The sequence below is a fragment of the Peromyscus californicus genome, unplaced genomic scaffold (genome assembly GCF_007827085.1).
Source record: "Peromyscus californicus insignis strain IS unplaced genomic scaffold, ASM782708v3 Scaffold_7__1_contigs__length_154581171, whole genome shotgun sequence".
NCBI lineage: Eukaryota > Metazoa > Chordata > Mammalia > Rodentia > Cricetidae > Peromyscus > Peromyscus californicus.
In genome coordinates this window covers 118,196,768-118,213,023 of record NW_026294595.1, presented here as the reverse complement: position 1 = coordinate 118,213,023, position 16,256 = coordinate 118,196,768, and the positions used below count along the sequence as shown (strand labels likewise).

The 16,256-nt window shown below is 43.2% G+C and overlaps 1 protein-coding gene across 1 annotated transcript in view; it reads right to left on the bottom strand.

The window, feature by feature from the left end:
• Window positions 1-6,920, bottom strand: part of Pcsk2 (proprotein convertase subtilisin/kexin type 2) — a 244,891-nt gene extending 237,971 nt beyond the window's left edge. Inside the window, exon 1 of the mRNA XM_052725490.1 lies at window positions 6,391-6,920. Coding sequence (XP_052581450.1) covers window positions 6,391-6,564 — 174 coding nt within the window. The 5' untranslated portion in view covers window positions 6,565-6,920. The remainder of the gene's footprint in view (window positions 1-6,390) is intronic.
• Window positions 6,921-16,256: the final 9,336 nt, after the last annotated feature.

The window sequence follows — 16,256 nt, the reverse complement described above, 5'->3', positions numbered from 1 at the left end:
GCTAGCTGCAACAATTACCATGGTCTATAATGAGCCAACTTCATGGAAATCTAGGATCTGGGCCATTTCATGGACTATTATTAATCCACAGATGGATTGTTGTTGGGCTGGGGTCTATTACTTCCACGATATACTGCAAGTCAACACATGACTGCTTCCTTATGTAAAAGGGTGTTACTAGACCACTGTATGATTATTGCCACTACCAACAAAAGATATCTAATTCTATGCACCCAGCACTGTTCTTAGCTCCCACACACAGTACATTAGCTTTTTGCAACCCTAATATTTTTACTTATTTAAATTTTTTAGAATATTATAAATGTACACAATGAAATATGATCATATCTACCTTCCACTTCCCCTCTTACAACTCTCTGAATGTCCTCTGCAAGTCTCCTCTCATTATCATGCCTTTTTTTTGTTTATATGTAATAACTCACTAAATCCAGTTAGTACTGTTCATATGTGCATATGTGTGGGGCCATCCATTAGAAACCTACCAGAGGTTGCATCTTCAAAAAAGAGTGATTCTCTCAGTCCCAGCAACTATCCACTACCAACAGTTCCTTAATAAGGAACAGAGGTCTGGAGATCATCTGCCTCATCTGTGATGAAATTTGGGCTGGCTTGATCTTTTATAGGTCTTATACAAGTAATCACAACCATTGTGAGTTCATGATTGTGACAGCATTTCAGAGCACTGCTTCCCATCATTTGGCTCTTACATTCTTCCTACCTCCTCTTCCATGGTATTCTTTGAGCCTTGGTGAGGGTAGGGTTAAAGTATATGTCCCATTTAGGGCTGATCACTTAGTCTCTTATTCTCAGCACTCTGACCAGTTATGAATAAATGCTGAATAAAAGAGTGTCCAAAGCACAACATATTGTGAGACATTTTACTCTAGCTATTCATCAGACAAAGCTGCAATGAAAACTGGAAGGTGGTATGACCACACCCTATCAGAATGGCTAAGAGCAAAGAGGTGTGAAATATCAAATATGAGTGAGAGTGTGGAGTATCTGGAGCCCTCAGGAATTGCTGGTGGACATGTACAATGTTATAACTGCTTTGAGAGACCTTGTGGCTGCTTGTCTGTAGTAGGTAGAATTCTGAGAGGTACCCCAAGACTTCTGTTTCCCACTGTTGATGTCCTTTATAATCTCCTCCCTCGAGTGAGGCAATGTGGGGTGGGACTGTAAATTGGATGGATTTCACTTCTGAAATCAGATTACAAAAGTTGGAGGTAAAAATCAAACATATTTAGACTACCAAATCATTTTTTCAGAAAAAAAAAATGAGAAGAGGAATTATCTTGGTGGGCCTGACCCAATCATGTTGATTGACCTAATAAAGGGCCTTTACAGAAGGAAGATATTTGAATGGTTACAGAATGTAAAAGCCTGTAGAAGGAGGCTCGCCATGAGTAAGTGAAGGTGGCCTCTAGGAGCTGAGCCTTGCTTTAAACAGGAGCCAATGAGGAAATGAAGATCCCAAGTCTATATCCATGAAGAACAAAATGCTTCTGAAAATCCATATGCACCTGGTAGCCGTTTATTCATTATCATGCTTCTAGATGAGGACACTGCTGGCTGATGCCTTGATTTTATCTTTTTAGGATTTTATAGCAAAGGACTCTACTGAGACTGACCAGATTCAATGCAGTTCTATGGGATGCATAGTGTAGTGATTTGTCACATAGTGTTCTCTCTGTTGCTGTGATAAATATCATGACCAAAAGCAACTCAGGGAAGGAAATGGTTAATTTTGCCTACAATTCCAGGTCACAGCCCATCGATGAAAGAAGTTGAGGAAGGAGCTCAAGCAGGAACTGGAGTAAAACTCATTGAGAAACACTGCTCCTGTGCTCATACTCAGCAAGTTTTCTTATACAGCTTAGTAACACCTTGGGGGTTGGCATCCTCCACCATGGGCTGGGTCTTCCCACATCAAACAACAGTCAAGATAGTTCCCCACAGACTTGGCCACAGGTCTATTCAATTTAAGCAGTTCCCTCATTTGAGACTTATTCTTCCCAGGTAACTCTTAGTTGTGTCAAGTTGGCAGTAAGTCACCAGGACACATAGCAATAAAAAACAAAACAAACAAACAAACAAACAAAAAACAACTACTTCCTAACCTCAAATGTATGCATGACTCATGGAATCCATTCTAGTAATTTCCAACAGAAAGACACATGCATGTCTAGCCAAAAACATGCGCTGTTGCCTATTAGCATCTACTGGGAGCTAGCGTCAGCATCTCTGGTGTTTACCTAAGTCCCAAATACTTGATCCCTTATATAAAATTGTGTATGATTTGCATGTAGTCAGCATGCATACTTCTGCAAATACTATAAATAATTTCTACTTACTTGTAACACCTAATGCAGTGTCAATGCTATGTAAATAGTAAACAAATTGTTTTGGGAAACATAATAAGGTAAGAAACATCTGTTCAGTACAGATGTACCTTTGGTTTTAAAACATTTTCCACCCATCTCTGGTTGAGAGCAGATATGAAGCCACCTGGATATGGAGTGCCAGCTGGACTTGGTATCCCCCAAAGCAATGTTTACATTTGCCTAACCTCAGAAGCACCCAATGAAGCAATAGCGGGCCTTAGGGTTTCTGATAGTAATTCTTTCTTGACTTCAGTGCTCTTGACACAAGTGTGCTCATTTTGTGAAAATATTAAATTATGTTCTCTCATAAGTTAAATTATATGTCCATAAAATACAATGATCCAAAATTTATTTTTATTACCTACTAGCACAATTATTAGTAGATTGCTTTTAGATTTGAAAAATATTCATACACATATGAAAATGGTCGTACAATGTTACCTAGGCAAGCACCCCAGAGTTAGACCTCCATGGGTAAAAACCCAAACATATTACAATAAAACAAAAGTACCTAACAGTGTTTAAAATGTTAACTCTTATAAAAACTTAACCCTTTTCTTATTTTGCCCAATATTCCCCACCCCTCAAAATTGGCTGAAACTGTTTGGTATGGAATGTTATTAATTTGATAAGTAATTTTTATTTTCCATATCAGAAGAATAAAAAAAAACAGTGTTCTAAGAAGTGGAGGTGTTGTTTGAAGTCAGTTCCATCACTACCTAATTTTTTAGACATGGCATCTCAGATGGAGATGTTTTGGGGTGAAGACCAGGTCAAAATAAAACAGAAAGAAATTAGACATGTGCTTTACTCCATTTACTGGAGGAAACGTAAGTATTTACTAATGGTCTTCTAGGGATGAAATCATTAAATCACCATCAAAACCTTTCCCAGGGTTTAATGCCCAGCACAGCATGTGGCATCAGGGGTAGGAAAGGGCAGGTTATTTAAGTTTTTATCTTCTGAAGAAGCATACAGATGTGCCCAGTAGTCAATGGCACATGTTCACATATCAACAGCAAACAAATGGTAATTAGAGTAAAGGTAAAAATGGAAGAAAATGGAAGGGCAATTTTTCATGTTTACAAAATGGTACCTCCAAAGCAAAATTCTTGACAGTCAGGGCTTCCTGAAGGCTGCTTCTAGTCAAGTGAATTTAGATTTATATTTGGGTTATTCCCTTTGTCAACATTAGGCAGTTACTTAATACCTTAGAGCTTTGAATTTCATCTGAGAACTAAGGTTGATGCTATTTCTATTTCTTTTGTGAGGTTAGGATGAGATAACCTATAACACAGAAGGCTACCCCCATCTGCATCGCTGTCCCTTCCTGTGTATGAATAACCAACTACTGAGAATCTTTCATCCTTAACATTGAGCAGGAAAATGTTAGGAGGCTGCTAGAGCTTAGAACAATCACAGAGAAGGATGTCTTGGGGTTCCAAATGCAAAACAAATGACAAAAGTTGGGACAAGCACAGAGCAGTGCAATGAGACCAAAGAGCACAGCACCTGGGACACAGAATAAATAAACCAGGCCAATAAGCTCTCTAAGGGTTGTGGAGCACACCAGTGTGCTGGTTAAGGTGAGGAAGCCAGGAATACAGATGATGTCAGCTCTGAATACTTAACTGCCCAGTGGAAAAACAAACCGGCCTCACTTTCACTTATTTACAAGAGTGACTGAGGATGGAACAGAGGGTACCAGCTGTCCCTGCCTTGTGGACATTTGGGAGAGGAAAAGCTCTTTATGGTTGTAGCATCTGGCAAGATTTAGGTCTAGGTCTTGACAGATCAGCAGCACATGGATCCAAAGGAGGGAAAGAGGGCTCCTTGGGAGCAGACACTACACCATGAAGCTTCTTCAGGCAGAGGAACCTTGCCATACACTGATTAGTTCCTGAATATGCATCAGGACACAGGTCACAGGATTTGGTTAGGAGGTACTGTCTGAGAGGATAAGGAAATAGAGTGAAAGAGAGTAAAATGAAAGCCTGCTCTTCAGAGATGGGAATTTTAGCTTTACATTGAAAAAAAAAATCAGTGGACTCCTCTCCAAGAAATAATGGGGAGAAAGTATGTCTATACTTTGCCTAGCGTCAATTTCACCATCATGACTGTTAAGTTCTCCTTGAACTTATGTATTTAAGTAGACTGGAGGGAGAGCTCAGAGTTAAGTGTGCATCCAGTTCCCAGAACCCACATGGAACAGTTCACAACCTTCTGTTAACTCCAGCTCCAGGGGGATCTGATGCCTCTGTCCTCTGCTAGGCTGCACACACACAACTGATAATAAAAGAAATCTTTTTTTTTTCGAAAGGAAAAGTATGCAAGTACGATGATATATGAAAGTTCTCACTGTCAGCTTATCAGCTAACCATAATCGATCATATCCAATGGCGCTAGGACCCTGGGTCTTGCTAATTATTTTGGGGGGAGGGGAGTGAGGTGGGGAGGGTTCCAGTGTTGGATGTCTTTGGAAACAGCCTCCGTGGGCCCTAGTTAGGAAGGCCAGCTGACTGCTCCATCAGCAGGAGTCTGGTCTACCTCGCTTCACCTACACTTCTTTGGAGCAACTAGTTCTCTGTGTGTGTGAGACCCGCCCGCGCGCCACCCGCAGACCCGCGCCTCCTCCAGGACCTTTGTCAAACTCAGGACCTGCTGCCAAACCCAGCAGTGGTGGAAACGCACTGCTGCGCAGGTAAGTGGAGGCGGGGGAGCCCTGCGCTCCTGAAGGAGTCTTCATGGTGGCTGGGAGCCCAGTGAGAGGCATACGAAGTCCAGACAGAAGGGACCCAGCCTGTGCTGCCTGCCCTTCCAAGAAGAGAGCCCACTGCTCTCTCACAATGGTTTCCTTGTGAGACCAGAAGGGAGGGGATAGGGCCTAAAACCCCACTGACGTCCTCCTGGTCCACGGGTACCAAGCTACATCCTTTGACCTTCCAATCCCCTCCCTCTCCCTTCTCCTCAAATGCCCACTCTCCCCCAGCAGTGCCAAGTCCGCTAAGGACACTCCAGACCTCGGACACAGATATTTTTCAGGAAGAACAAGTGGGTCACGCGTGCCCCCCGCAAGCGCATTCTTTTCCTCTGTTCCCCCTAGGACAAGTATCCTAACTTCTCCAGAGGTGGCCAGCGGCACCCGAAGACCAAAACCCTATCCAAGTGCCCCAACAGTTCAGCTCGGACAACTTCTTGGAATGGGGATCCCCGTGCTCTCCCGGGAAAACCATGCTGGCTGCCCACATATTAGGAGAGGACACCTCGACTTCTCCGTGGGGAATCCCCCTCAGAATCCATCTCTTTTGGCGCCGAGGTGTCCTACAGCAGGGAATTAAGAACTCTCTAAACAGGAGTGCGCTTTGAGGGTGGGAGGTCGTGGGCAGGGGCCGGAGTGCAAAAGTTCCACACGGGTTTTGGACAGAGAACCCCATCCATGTTTCCAAGTCAGAAAGCTCTTGTCCGCTGAAAAAAGCAGGGACCAAAGTCGTTGGGAGGGAAGTCCTCCTCTAGGCGTGGGTCGGAAAACTGGGGTCAACTGCAACGCTCAATCTTTGAGCCATGTTGGTGGGAAACTATTCTTCCTCCAGGGTGTGGGGGCGGGGAGAATTCCCTGGCAAAGCAGTCGACGTCAAGCCCAGCTGCTCTGGACTCCATCCCTCTGTCCCCAGGCAGCCTGGAAAACTTGGTACCTCGGACAGCAGCCCGGGCGCACAGCATCCTTTGCAAGGTGCGGTCCTATTTCCCACCCCCCACCAAGTCAAACACCAACAAATTATTTCGCTGACCTTTCTAATACAGATGAAGGACATTTTAATTACATAACCCACGAAAGATCACCGGAGGCAATGTCGTGTTTGAGAGCCGATGGCAGAATAGCTGCATAGCACGAAAAAAGACAGAAAACTTGCAAATCTGCAAAGAGATTGCGCAAGGCTGTCCCTCCTCTGGAAACAACATGTGAAATGCATGGGGGAAATCTTACCTTTCGGACTCCAAAGCCGTGTTCTGCTGCAACTTGGCGAGCCTCTTCCTCTCCGTCTTTATGCAACTCCACAAGAAAATGATTCGTGAAGACGGGTCTCTCAGCAGACGCAAAAACCATGACACAGAAGAGGAGCCCAGCCGCTTTCCACTGGGATCCACAACCGCCCTCCATCCTTCTTTGGGAGTGAAAAGTGGGGCTGCGAGGCGCGCAGGCGGGTGGAGCAGGGGACAAGGAGGGAAGATGCAAATAAAAAATAGGTATGTAGTTTTTGTTTCTGTTTTTCTTTTTAAAAATCTTTTTATAGCAAACGAGGCAAAAGAGAAGCTTGACAAACAGCAAATCTGTGCGCTGTCCACCAGCAGCTGGCTGCCAGGCAAGCCGTGGAGTCGCGCAGCCTGGCTGGCTGGCAGGGGTGCGAATGTGCGGAGCTATGTGTACCCGAGAGAAAGAGCTAGTGTATGTCTGTGCTTGATGCTAAATCTGCATTTTCAGCTCCTCCTCGGATCCAATTCCACAGGGCTGGAGGCGAGCGCCAGCCCGAGTGACGCGCGCCCGCCAGCGGCCAATGGAGGCTAGAGGAACAGCGGGCTCCGCCCCGGGCCGCCCCGGGTCCGCCCCCGCCCGCCCCAGCCCTCCCTCGCCCAGCTGGCTGCCTGGGTCCCCGGGGGCGCCGCTTGCCCGCGCCCCCGCCAGCCCAGAGCGCCTTTGCTCCGCCTGGCCGCCGCGCGCCTAGGAAAATCCCCCCGCTACCACCCGCCGGCGGCGCCCGGTGATGTCATTGTTTGTGGAAATCTGCACAGCTCCGGGAAGGGAATTACGGTGCGTGCGGCTGTCAGAAGCCCCGAGGGGAGCGGGGCCCCGGCCGCTCCCTGTTGCTCTTCCTTACTAGTCTCCAGCTGCAAAACAACTCTCCTCTCTTTTCTCTTCTCTCTTCCCTTCTCCTCTCTTACCTCTTCTCACTTCTTTCTCCCTTCCTTTCCCCTCCCACCTTTCTCCCAATAACAAAGCGAATTTGATCCTTCCCGCCCCCTCCACTTTGGGCAAATCCTAAGCTGGAAAGAGCATCTTTCTAGGGGTGACTCATGGGGGCGGGAAAGGAGCTTTTCTCCAGGTTCTTTTCCCCATGCTCCAAGCAGGCCAGAAACTAAACATCTGGTAGTCCAGCGGGAGTCCGGGCTGCCCCCTCCCCCAACACACACACCTGTGATGGCTAATAGAAGAGACTCTTCTGGAGTTAGCGGTGCACCTGCATCCCAAGACTGCAAGAGGGGGAAGGCACGATGCTCATGTTGGGAGACAGATCTTTAGACCCTGACTTGCAGCTACATCAGGACCAAGAGTGAGAGTTTAACGAGGTGTAGTCACCCATTCCAGGAGCTGGGTCAAAATTCCTGCTAAGTGTCTTCGCCTGCAGGATAATTCAGGCTGAGTAGGCAAGGGGACAGCTATGTTGTCCAGGTCCTGTAAACTGCTGAGGTCTGAATTCCCCTTCTTGCTCGAGTAGGAGGAAGTAGACCAGTTCTACTGTAAGGAAAGATCATTGCTCTAAGCAGCTTAAATATTTAGTTGTTATGGAGTATATTTCCATTGTTTACGTTTCAACGCCGAAGTTCAAAATCCTGCCATAAATTGGATAATCAGAAGATGCATTTTCTTAGGAACGAGAGAGAAAAGGGAGGGAGGAGGGAGGAAGGAGAGAGAGAGAGAGAGAGAGAGAGAGAGAGAGAGAGAGAGAGAGAGAGAGAGAGAAACTGAGTTTAGAACATTGCCACAACATATCCTATCCAACCACACCCACTCCACTCTCCTCCCCCCCTTTTTAGCACAAAATCACAGTCTAGACAAGAAACACAGGATTGATGGATATGGACACATGCTTAGCACACAAAGCACACTGTCTTCACTGACATAGCTGTTCCCCAAAATTGCCAGATAAGTGTAAGCAGGCATTGCAAGATGGTTTTCATCAAACTGCAGTCTTCAGCATACCACATTATTAATTTTGTTGAATTCATTTAAGAAAACCAAGTGAGACATCAAGAGGGTTGCAGAGAGGAATCCAGAAGGGAAACAAAGGTTTTGGAACATTTTTAGTGAAATGACAGATCAACCTGGGATCCTCAGTCTGGAGCTGCACACACCAGCTCATTTCTGCCAAGAATGTTTTCTTTTATCATTACACTGTGCCACGTGACCCATTGGACAAGGTTTCCTTACCCAGAGGCCTCCAACTCTTCCTCTCCTCTTGTCTTCCTTACAGTTCATCCATATTTTGAACCAAAGTCCCGATTTAGTGTGAAGCAATAACCACATGATTCCTCCTGTCCTGTATCATCATTTGAGAAAGATGGCATCCAATGTGAAAATTACATTAGATAAATTCACCATTGGGGGAGAATGTTTCAAAAGCAGCAACTGAGATACAAATCTAAGCCTTTAGAAAACAATCTGAAGAGCATCAAATAAATCAATTAAGAAGATTATCGGTGCTGGGAAATAGCAGTGCTAATGTAGCTAAATCTCTCTGAAATTACCATCTATTTAGATTATGTATTAATTTTTCTGGAACCACTGAGCTAGGCTTCATTTCCTAAATAAACTCCAAAGATGAAATGCCAGTGTGTGCTCAATCTACTACCATGGTTTAGTGCCCCCTGGAACTCCTAGTGAAATCTGATTCCCTTGGTGGTGCTGGCAGGGGGTGATGGGGCTGTTGAAATGTGGTTGGATCATGAGGAATCTGCCCTCATGAGTGGTTTAATCCACTTATTGAGTAACAGTGGAAGTACCATAAGGGTAAACTTTTCCTGGGTAGCTTTTATTATCTTGCCATGTGACACTCTCCATCATGTTATGATGAAGCAAGAAGCACTTTCCAGACATCAATGTCATGCTTTTGGATTTCTTGACATCCTAAACTGGAAGCTCAAGGAATCTTTAAGAAATCACAGTTTCAGGTAGTTTGTTATAGCAACAGCAAGTGGGCTAAGGTTCAAGTCTACATTTTAAATAATTAAAGCTATAAACCAGATGCAGTCTGAATAAGACTTGCATAACTGATTGAAGTCTGTTGGCTTTGTGTAAAATTTTTTTTTTATGTATTTGAGTGTCTTGCCTGCATGTATGTATGTGTACCTTGTGTGTGTCTGCTGCCTGTTGAGATCAGGAAGAGGGCATTAGAACCCTTGAAATTGGAGTTATAGACAGTTGTGAGCCACCATGTGAGTGCTGGGAAAGGAGCCCAGGTCCTCTGCAAGAGCCATAAGTTTTCTTAGCTGCTGAGTTAGCTCTCCAACCTCCTGAAGTCTGCAGTGGTTTATGTAGTGTATAATTTATCACAATATTGTCAGCACAGCAGAATGAAAACAGAATTTTTGTGATGCAAATGCTAAATTTTTAATGCATTATGGTACCATAAGCCAGTGGAGGAAATGCACTGAAATATTTGATTGGTATTTGAAATGTAAATACACATTCAAGTGTGCATAAATTGCTCTTCGAGAGAAGTATTATTGCCCAAACTCTTTTCTAATATCAACAGATTTAGACAGAGAAAGCCAACAGGACACACACACACACACACACACACACACAAAACACACACACACAGAGAGAGAGAGAGAGAGAGAGAGAGAGAGAGAGAGAGAGAGAGAGAGAGAGAGAGAGAGAGATAGAGAGAGGCAGCAGCAAAGTGACCCAGAAACCACAGTAAGGTCTGCTGTGGTTGTCAATGGAGGCCACTTGGACCAAACCATTGAATCTTTCTAAGCCTGTGTCTCTCCATCTGCAGAAACTGAGTTCAGGCATCTTCTAGATCCCAAACTGTGCTTTTAGAGATGCTAAAGCCCATAGTGTGGTGTAAAGCATCACCAGCTCCAGGGGAGTTGAAGATAAGCATGCTTATTTCATGCATTGCAATGGCTAAGAGGTCGCTTTCCACAAACCTCTCCCAACCTTCCTCACATGTACCTGAGTTTGTGGACTTGAGAAAATAGCTAACAAGTGTTGACAGTCAGAATCAGATATGAAAACCATCAAGCTCTTTGAGTTTTTTTCCATTTATTTTCTCTTGTAGCTGAAGCAACAACAGGACTAATATGTGCCATCAGTCCCCCACCTTCTCATTGAAGATATCTTACAAAGAGCAGAATATTCCCATTTCATAACCCTCCTCCCCCCTTCCCCACTGCACACACACGCCACGCCCAGACACATATACATGGCTACAAGAACAAAAACTACCTGAGACAAGGTTGGAATTTTTTCATTCACGTGTATTCAGATTCTTCTAGGGGGAAGACTTTGGATCCACAGACTATCAGGTCAAGGAAAGCCTTGCTGCTGTGCTTGGATGGGGAAGAGGGCAAACCAGAGTCATCCTGACGAAGGACTGCTGGACCTGTGCATTTTGTTTGGACCACTGGGAAAGATATCCAATTTTGCTGTTGATTTCTTTCACACAGGCTGGGATGTAAACATGTATGTACAACTTAGGGTGATGATTTAAATATAGCTATGATTGAGTCTAGACAGATGGTGCATGTCATTGATCTCAGCATTTGGGATCAGAAGCAGGACAACTGTGAGTCTGAAGGCTAGTCTGGGTTACAAAATACCTATCTCTAAAAAAAATACACAATCTTATTTAAACCAAGTTGTGTTACCATTTTTTTATGGTATCCATCTTGACGCTTCAAACGCAGCACTGACACTTTCACTTGGCAGCACAGATTTTCTTTTACTTTTTTTCTTTATTTTTATTTTTTATTTTATAATTTAATTTTACATATGAGTCACGGATTCCCTTGTTCTCCCCCCTCTCGCCCCCCCCCTTCCCCCCATTCCCATCTCCTCCAGGGCAAAGACTCCCCTGGGGATTGAGTTCAACCTGGTAGATTCAGTCCAGGCAGGTCCAGTTCCCTCCTCCCAGGCTGAGCCAAGTGTCCCTGTATAAGCCCCAGGTTCCAAACAGCCAGCTCATACACTGAGGACAGGTCCCAGTCCTGCTGCCTGGATGCCTCCCAAACAGATCAAGCTAATCAACTGTCTCACTTATCCAGAGGGCCTGATCCAGTTGGGGGCTCCTCAGCTATTGGTTCATAGTTCATGTGTTTCCATTCATTTGGCTGTTTGTTCCTGTGCTTTTTCCAATCTTGATCTCAACAATTCTTGCTTATACAAACCCTCCTCTTTCTCGCCAATTGAACTCCTGGAGCTCCACTTGGGGTCTATTATCATTCTGTGCTGTGGTGCCTTGCTGGTAGGTTCTTCTAGCCTTCTCTGCCCTTCCTGTTTTCAACAGACCTATCCACACTCAAGATTCCTCAAACATTATTTCTTCCCTATGATTCTGCCACATTCTTATCTCAACAATGAGCTCCCTAACCCAGTTAATCCATATATTTCAAGGCCATGCCACATTTTCTGGTGGTGTGAATCCTTTTCACTTGCTGTGATGTAAGATTCAGGTGCTTGACACATTTAAATCACATCCTCAGGTTACACTCACTCCTTCACAGTTATTGGGACTTGGTTGCTCTTATCCCAAATTCCTATATCTTTTACCAATTTAATGTTTTTTTCCCCTAAAGGATCTGTTTTTTTTCTTCCCCATAAGTGGAGAATCTTCAGGTGACTTTTGTTTTGTAAATCATCTTAACTTAATACTGTGGGGAGAATTCCTGGAGATTTGTCAAGTGTTTTACTGTTATAAAAGCAGTCAGTCTAGACAGTGTTAGGTGGTGTTCACTTTGCAACTTCCAACAAATTGTCTGATTTATTTATACTAATCAGTTCTTCATAAACAAAAATTATTTCTTGCTTTCTCATTTTCCAGGATGTTGAGAATTTGTTTCTTCTGCTAATTTAGCTTCTATTATTTTGATAGGATTTGAAGTAGCTAAACAATGAAGACCAAGGGTCCTTTTAATCTTCTTTGGCAAATTAGAAACACATTGCTATTCACTGTCTTTAGATTTGTCCTCAGGTCTAGAGGACTACAAAATAATGTTTGCTCACTCAGAAAAATTAATTAGTTAGTTCTTAGGGCTCATTGGAACATTGCTATTGTCTGTAGAAAGTGATTATCTATTCATGAATTCTCCACCTGTGTTTGTTCCCTTTTTTTGATCTTTAAAGAAATATAGGAAGTCTTCCACAATCCACATTTTTGAAGGGTTATGGAAATTGTCTTTAATAGGGAGTCTTTGCTTGTGAGTCTCAAAGTATCTATAACAGATAAATAATTCACAGCAAAGTTGCTTGTTAGAAAATTTAAACTGGGATAATAAAAGAAAATTTTATATAAAAATAAAAACTCCAACATAGTTTTCTTTAAGATCAATTCTAACATAATGTTTTAGGATACTCTTGACTCTGGCATGAATATTTTAAATGCTCATACTCTGTCCAGAATCAATATGTATCATCAATCTGAACACACAATTGACACCTAATGTCATTTAACATGTTGAAAGAACGCTTTCAACCTTCTGGCTATATGCTCAGGCATACCATTTTTATTCTTTTGAAAACATTGTATCCTGTCATGATTTGAAGGAACATGGCACAGTCTATTTTGGGGGAAACAATATCTATTCCATCTTAGGATACTGAAGAGAATGAAGCAAAACCACATTTTTACAAACAGGTATTTCTAGAACTAACCATCTGACACAATCTATAATAACTCTGTAGGTTTCTCTTCTCCTTCATAGTTATATTCGGGGGGAGGGGCGACATAGCTCAGTAGTAGAGCAATTACCTACTCTGCATAAGGTCCTAGGTTCACTGCAAGAAAAACCAACATTTGTACTAAAAGTCTGTTCATGTGAGCCTACTCAGAGTGTACTTAGTTTCTCCTATCCAACTTCTTATCAAGCCTGAACCTGCTTAGTTTCCAAGATTGGACAAAATAAGGCATGTTCAAGGTGGTATGGACATAGAGAAAATATACTTCATTTCTATCAGCACACCCCAACACTTTTTTTTTTTTTTGCTGGAAATTACACATATGAGTGGTTTCCTTGTGGAGAAGTTCTATGTGGATACCAATGATAATCAAAATAGTCACAACCCCTTAAAAATTGATTATTTCCTGTATAGATTCAGGGATGAGGTTCTTTTGGTGGAGGCAAAGATTTGTCTGTGCTTGCAGTTAGCTAGAGTTAGTGACTCTTTATCCCCCTGACTCCATGAAACAGGTCTGAGTTGCCCTGTTACATCACCGATACTTAGCCCCAATTTGTATGGTTTACATTCCTCACCTGGCTCTTAAGGTCACCTAAGTTTGTGACTTCTAGTTTGAACAACCTATAAAGTCTTACTTCATTCTGCCCCAGAGATATGTTTATAATATGTTTAACCAAACATATTCAAATGACATACATGTACATAAAGGCACATTCTCTAAATTATTAGAAAAGATATAAACACATTAAACTCAGACTTCCAGAACATAAACTTTCAAAGAAAGGCACATTGTCCATATCTGATAACACAAAGTGTTGCTAGAGTTTTTTCTGCCTGGCCCACAGTCAGGGCAAATCTCTCTCACCCGCCAGTCCCAAGCCGCTCAAAACCCGATCAAGTTAAACACAGAGACTTATATTGGTTACAAACTGTATGGCCGTGGCAGGCTTCTTGCTAACTGTTCTTACAGCTTAAATTAATCCATTTCTATTAATCTATACCTTGCCACGTGGCTTGTGGCCTTACCGGTACTTTACATCTTTCTTGTCCTGATGGCGGCTGGCAGTGTCTCTTCCTCAGCCTTCCACTTCCCAGCTCTATTCTCCTCCTTGTCCCCGCCTATACTTCCTGCCTAGCCAATGGCCAATCAGTGATTTATTTATTGACCAATCAGCAACACATTTGACATACAGACCATCCCACAGCACCTCCCCTTTTCTTTTCTTAAAAAGGAAGGTTTTAACCTTTACACATCTCCAAAGTCAGCTTGGTATATTTGGGAATTTGGGCGTAGCTTCTCTTACTACTTCCTGCTGGAGGGGGGCGCTGTATCTTCTGGGGAAACAAAGAAAATTTTAGGATCATGGAGTAGTCCGTGAGGCTGTATCATCTGAGCCAGTTGTCTTGAAACGGTTCTGGATGTTGGATCATCTGGGCCATGGTGTCATCGGAGACCTTTCAGGGGGTCTTGGCTGGTCAAACCTGATGTATCTTACTCTGGAACAAATCCATAGCCTCTTGCTTTCTGTGGAAACAAAAGAGACTCTTTTCCAAAGCAACATATCCTTACATCCAAATTTTGAAGTCAAAGTATCTTTAAAATATACATACTGGTTTAACTCAGCTTCCTTTACAATCAAATATCTCTCTGTAGTTAAGAATCCCAAAGACAACATAATCCAGACTCTCTGTGTAATAGTCATCTCTACGTGGCTTATTTTTTTATGTTAATTTTACTGTCTCTTTAAAGACTTTATTTTTTAAAACCATGTATTTGTTTCTATACTGTATATATCACCTTTTTGTCTCTTTTAAGCCTACATATATTTTACACACATTTTAAACTATTACATCTGAATCTGTCTTATTGTGAATCTATTGCTTTAAGCTGCAGCAGCTGTGGCTGCTGGCTCCGCCCACCTCAGCTTCCCAGCATGGCAGTGGTTTACCGCCAGCTCTGGGAGCTATCGTGGGTCTATGCTTTTATCCAAGCAGCGTGTAGCCCAGAAACCTCTTTTTTTTTTTTTGTTTTGTACTAGAAAAGGCTAAATCCACCATGCAGCTTAATGTGCCACTTGCAGAGGCCTCATTCCCGCCATACTGCAGGTCGAGCACGCAGGCTGGGAAACCCGCCAGTAGCTCAAACCAGCAGGCTGCCGCTAACTTGAAAGAGACAACTAGGAACTGTTTTTTAGCTCCGTTTTAGAATCTTTTTTCTCAGGTTTAGGTGGAAATTCTTGCCACCCACGTTGGACGCCATTTGTTGCTAGAGTTTTTCTGCCTGGCCCACAGTCCAGGGCAAATCTCTCTCACCCGCCAGTCCCAAGCCGCTCAAACCCGATCAAGTAAACACAGAGACTTATATTGGTTACAAACTGTATGGCCGTGGCAGGCTTCTTGCTAACTGTTCTTACAGCTTAAATTAATCCATTTCTATTAATCTATACCTTGCCACGTGGCTTGTGGCTTACCGGTACTTTACATCTTTCTTGTCCTGATGGCGGCTGGCAGTGTCTCTTCCTCAGCCTTCCACTTCCCAGCTCTATTCTCCTCCTTGTCCCGCCTATACTTCCTGCCTAGCCAATGGCCAATCAGTGATTTATTTATTGACCAATCAGCAACACATTTGACATACAGACCATCCCACAGCAACAAAGTAGTCAGGCTGGTAGTGTCTTCTTGGTTAGTAAAAATGTTTGCAAATGTCTAGCATTTTGCTGAAAGGCCATCCACAGAGGAATTCCGGAGATAAAATCAAGAGGTGTGAGCAGAGTGAGATATTCATTGCAGAGTAAAAATCTGTCTGCATCCAAGAGATATTAGAGTGCCAGAGAGGGAAGAACCTGAGGTTAGATGTGAAGGCTTGCTTGACCTCAGCAATGTATCATTTTAGTTGTTAGATAGAAGTAAGTCACCTCACCTTGTGTTAATTGGGATGAAAATTACTTACTTAGACTAACTGTGTCTAAGACCATGTTTAGAGCTAATAGTCACCTCCATATGTATCTCATACCTCTCAAGGTACACCAACTACAGGAGCATGAATCATAGACGTATGGTAGGACTACACTGACTGGGTCAGTCTTAGCTGGATCAAGAGAGTTCTTCATTTTTTAGAGTCTTTCACCTTCTTTTTAGTATGATCTTAGAGGAAACAGCTTCTTTTGTCCAGT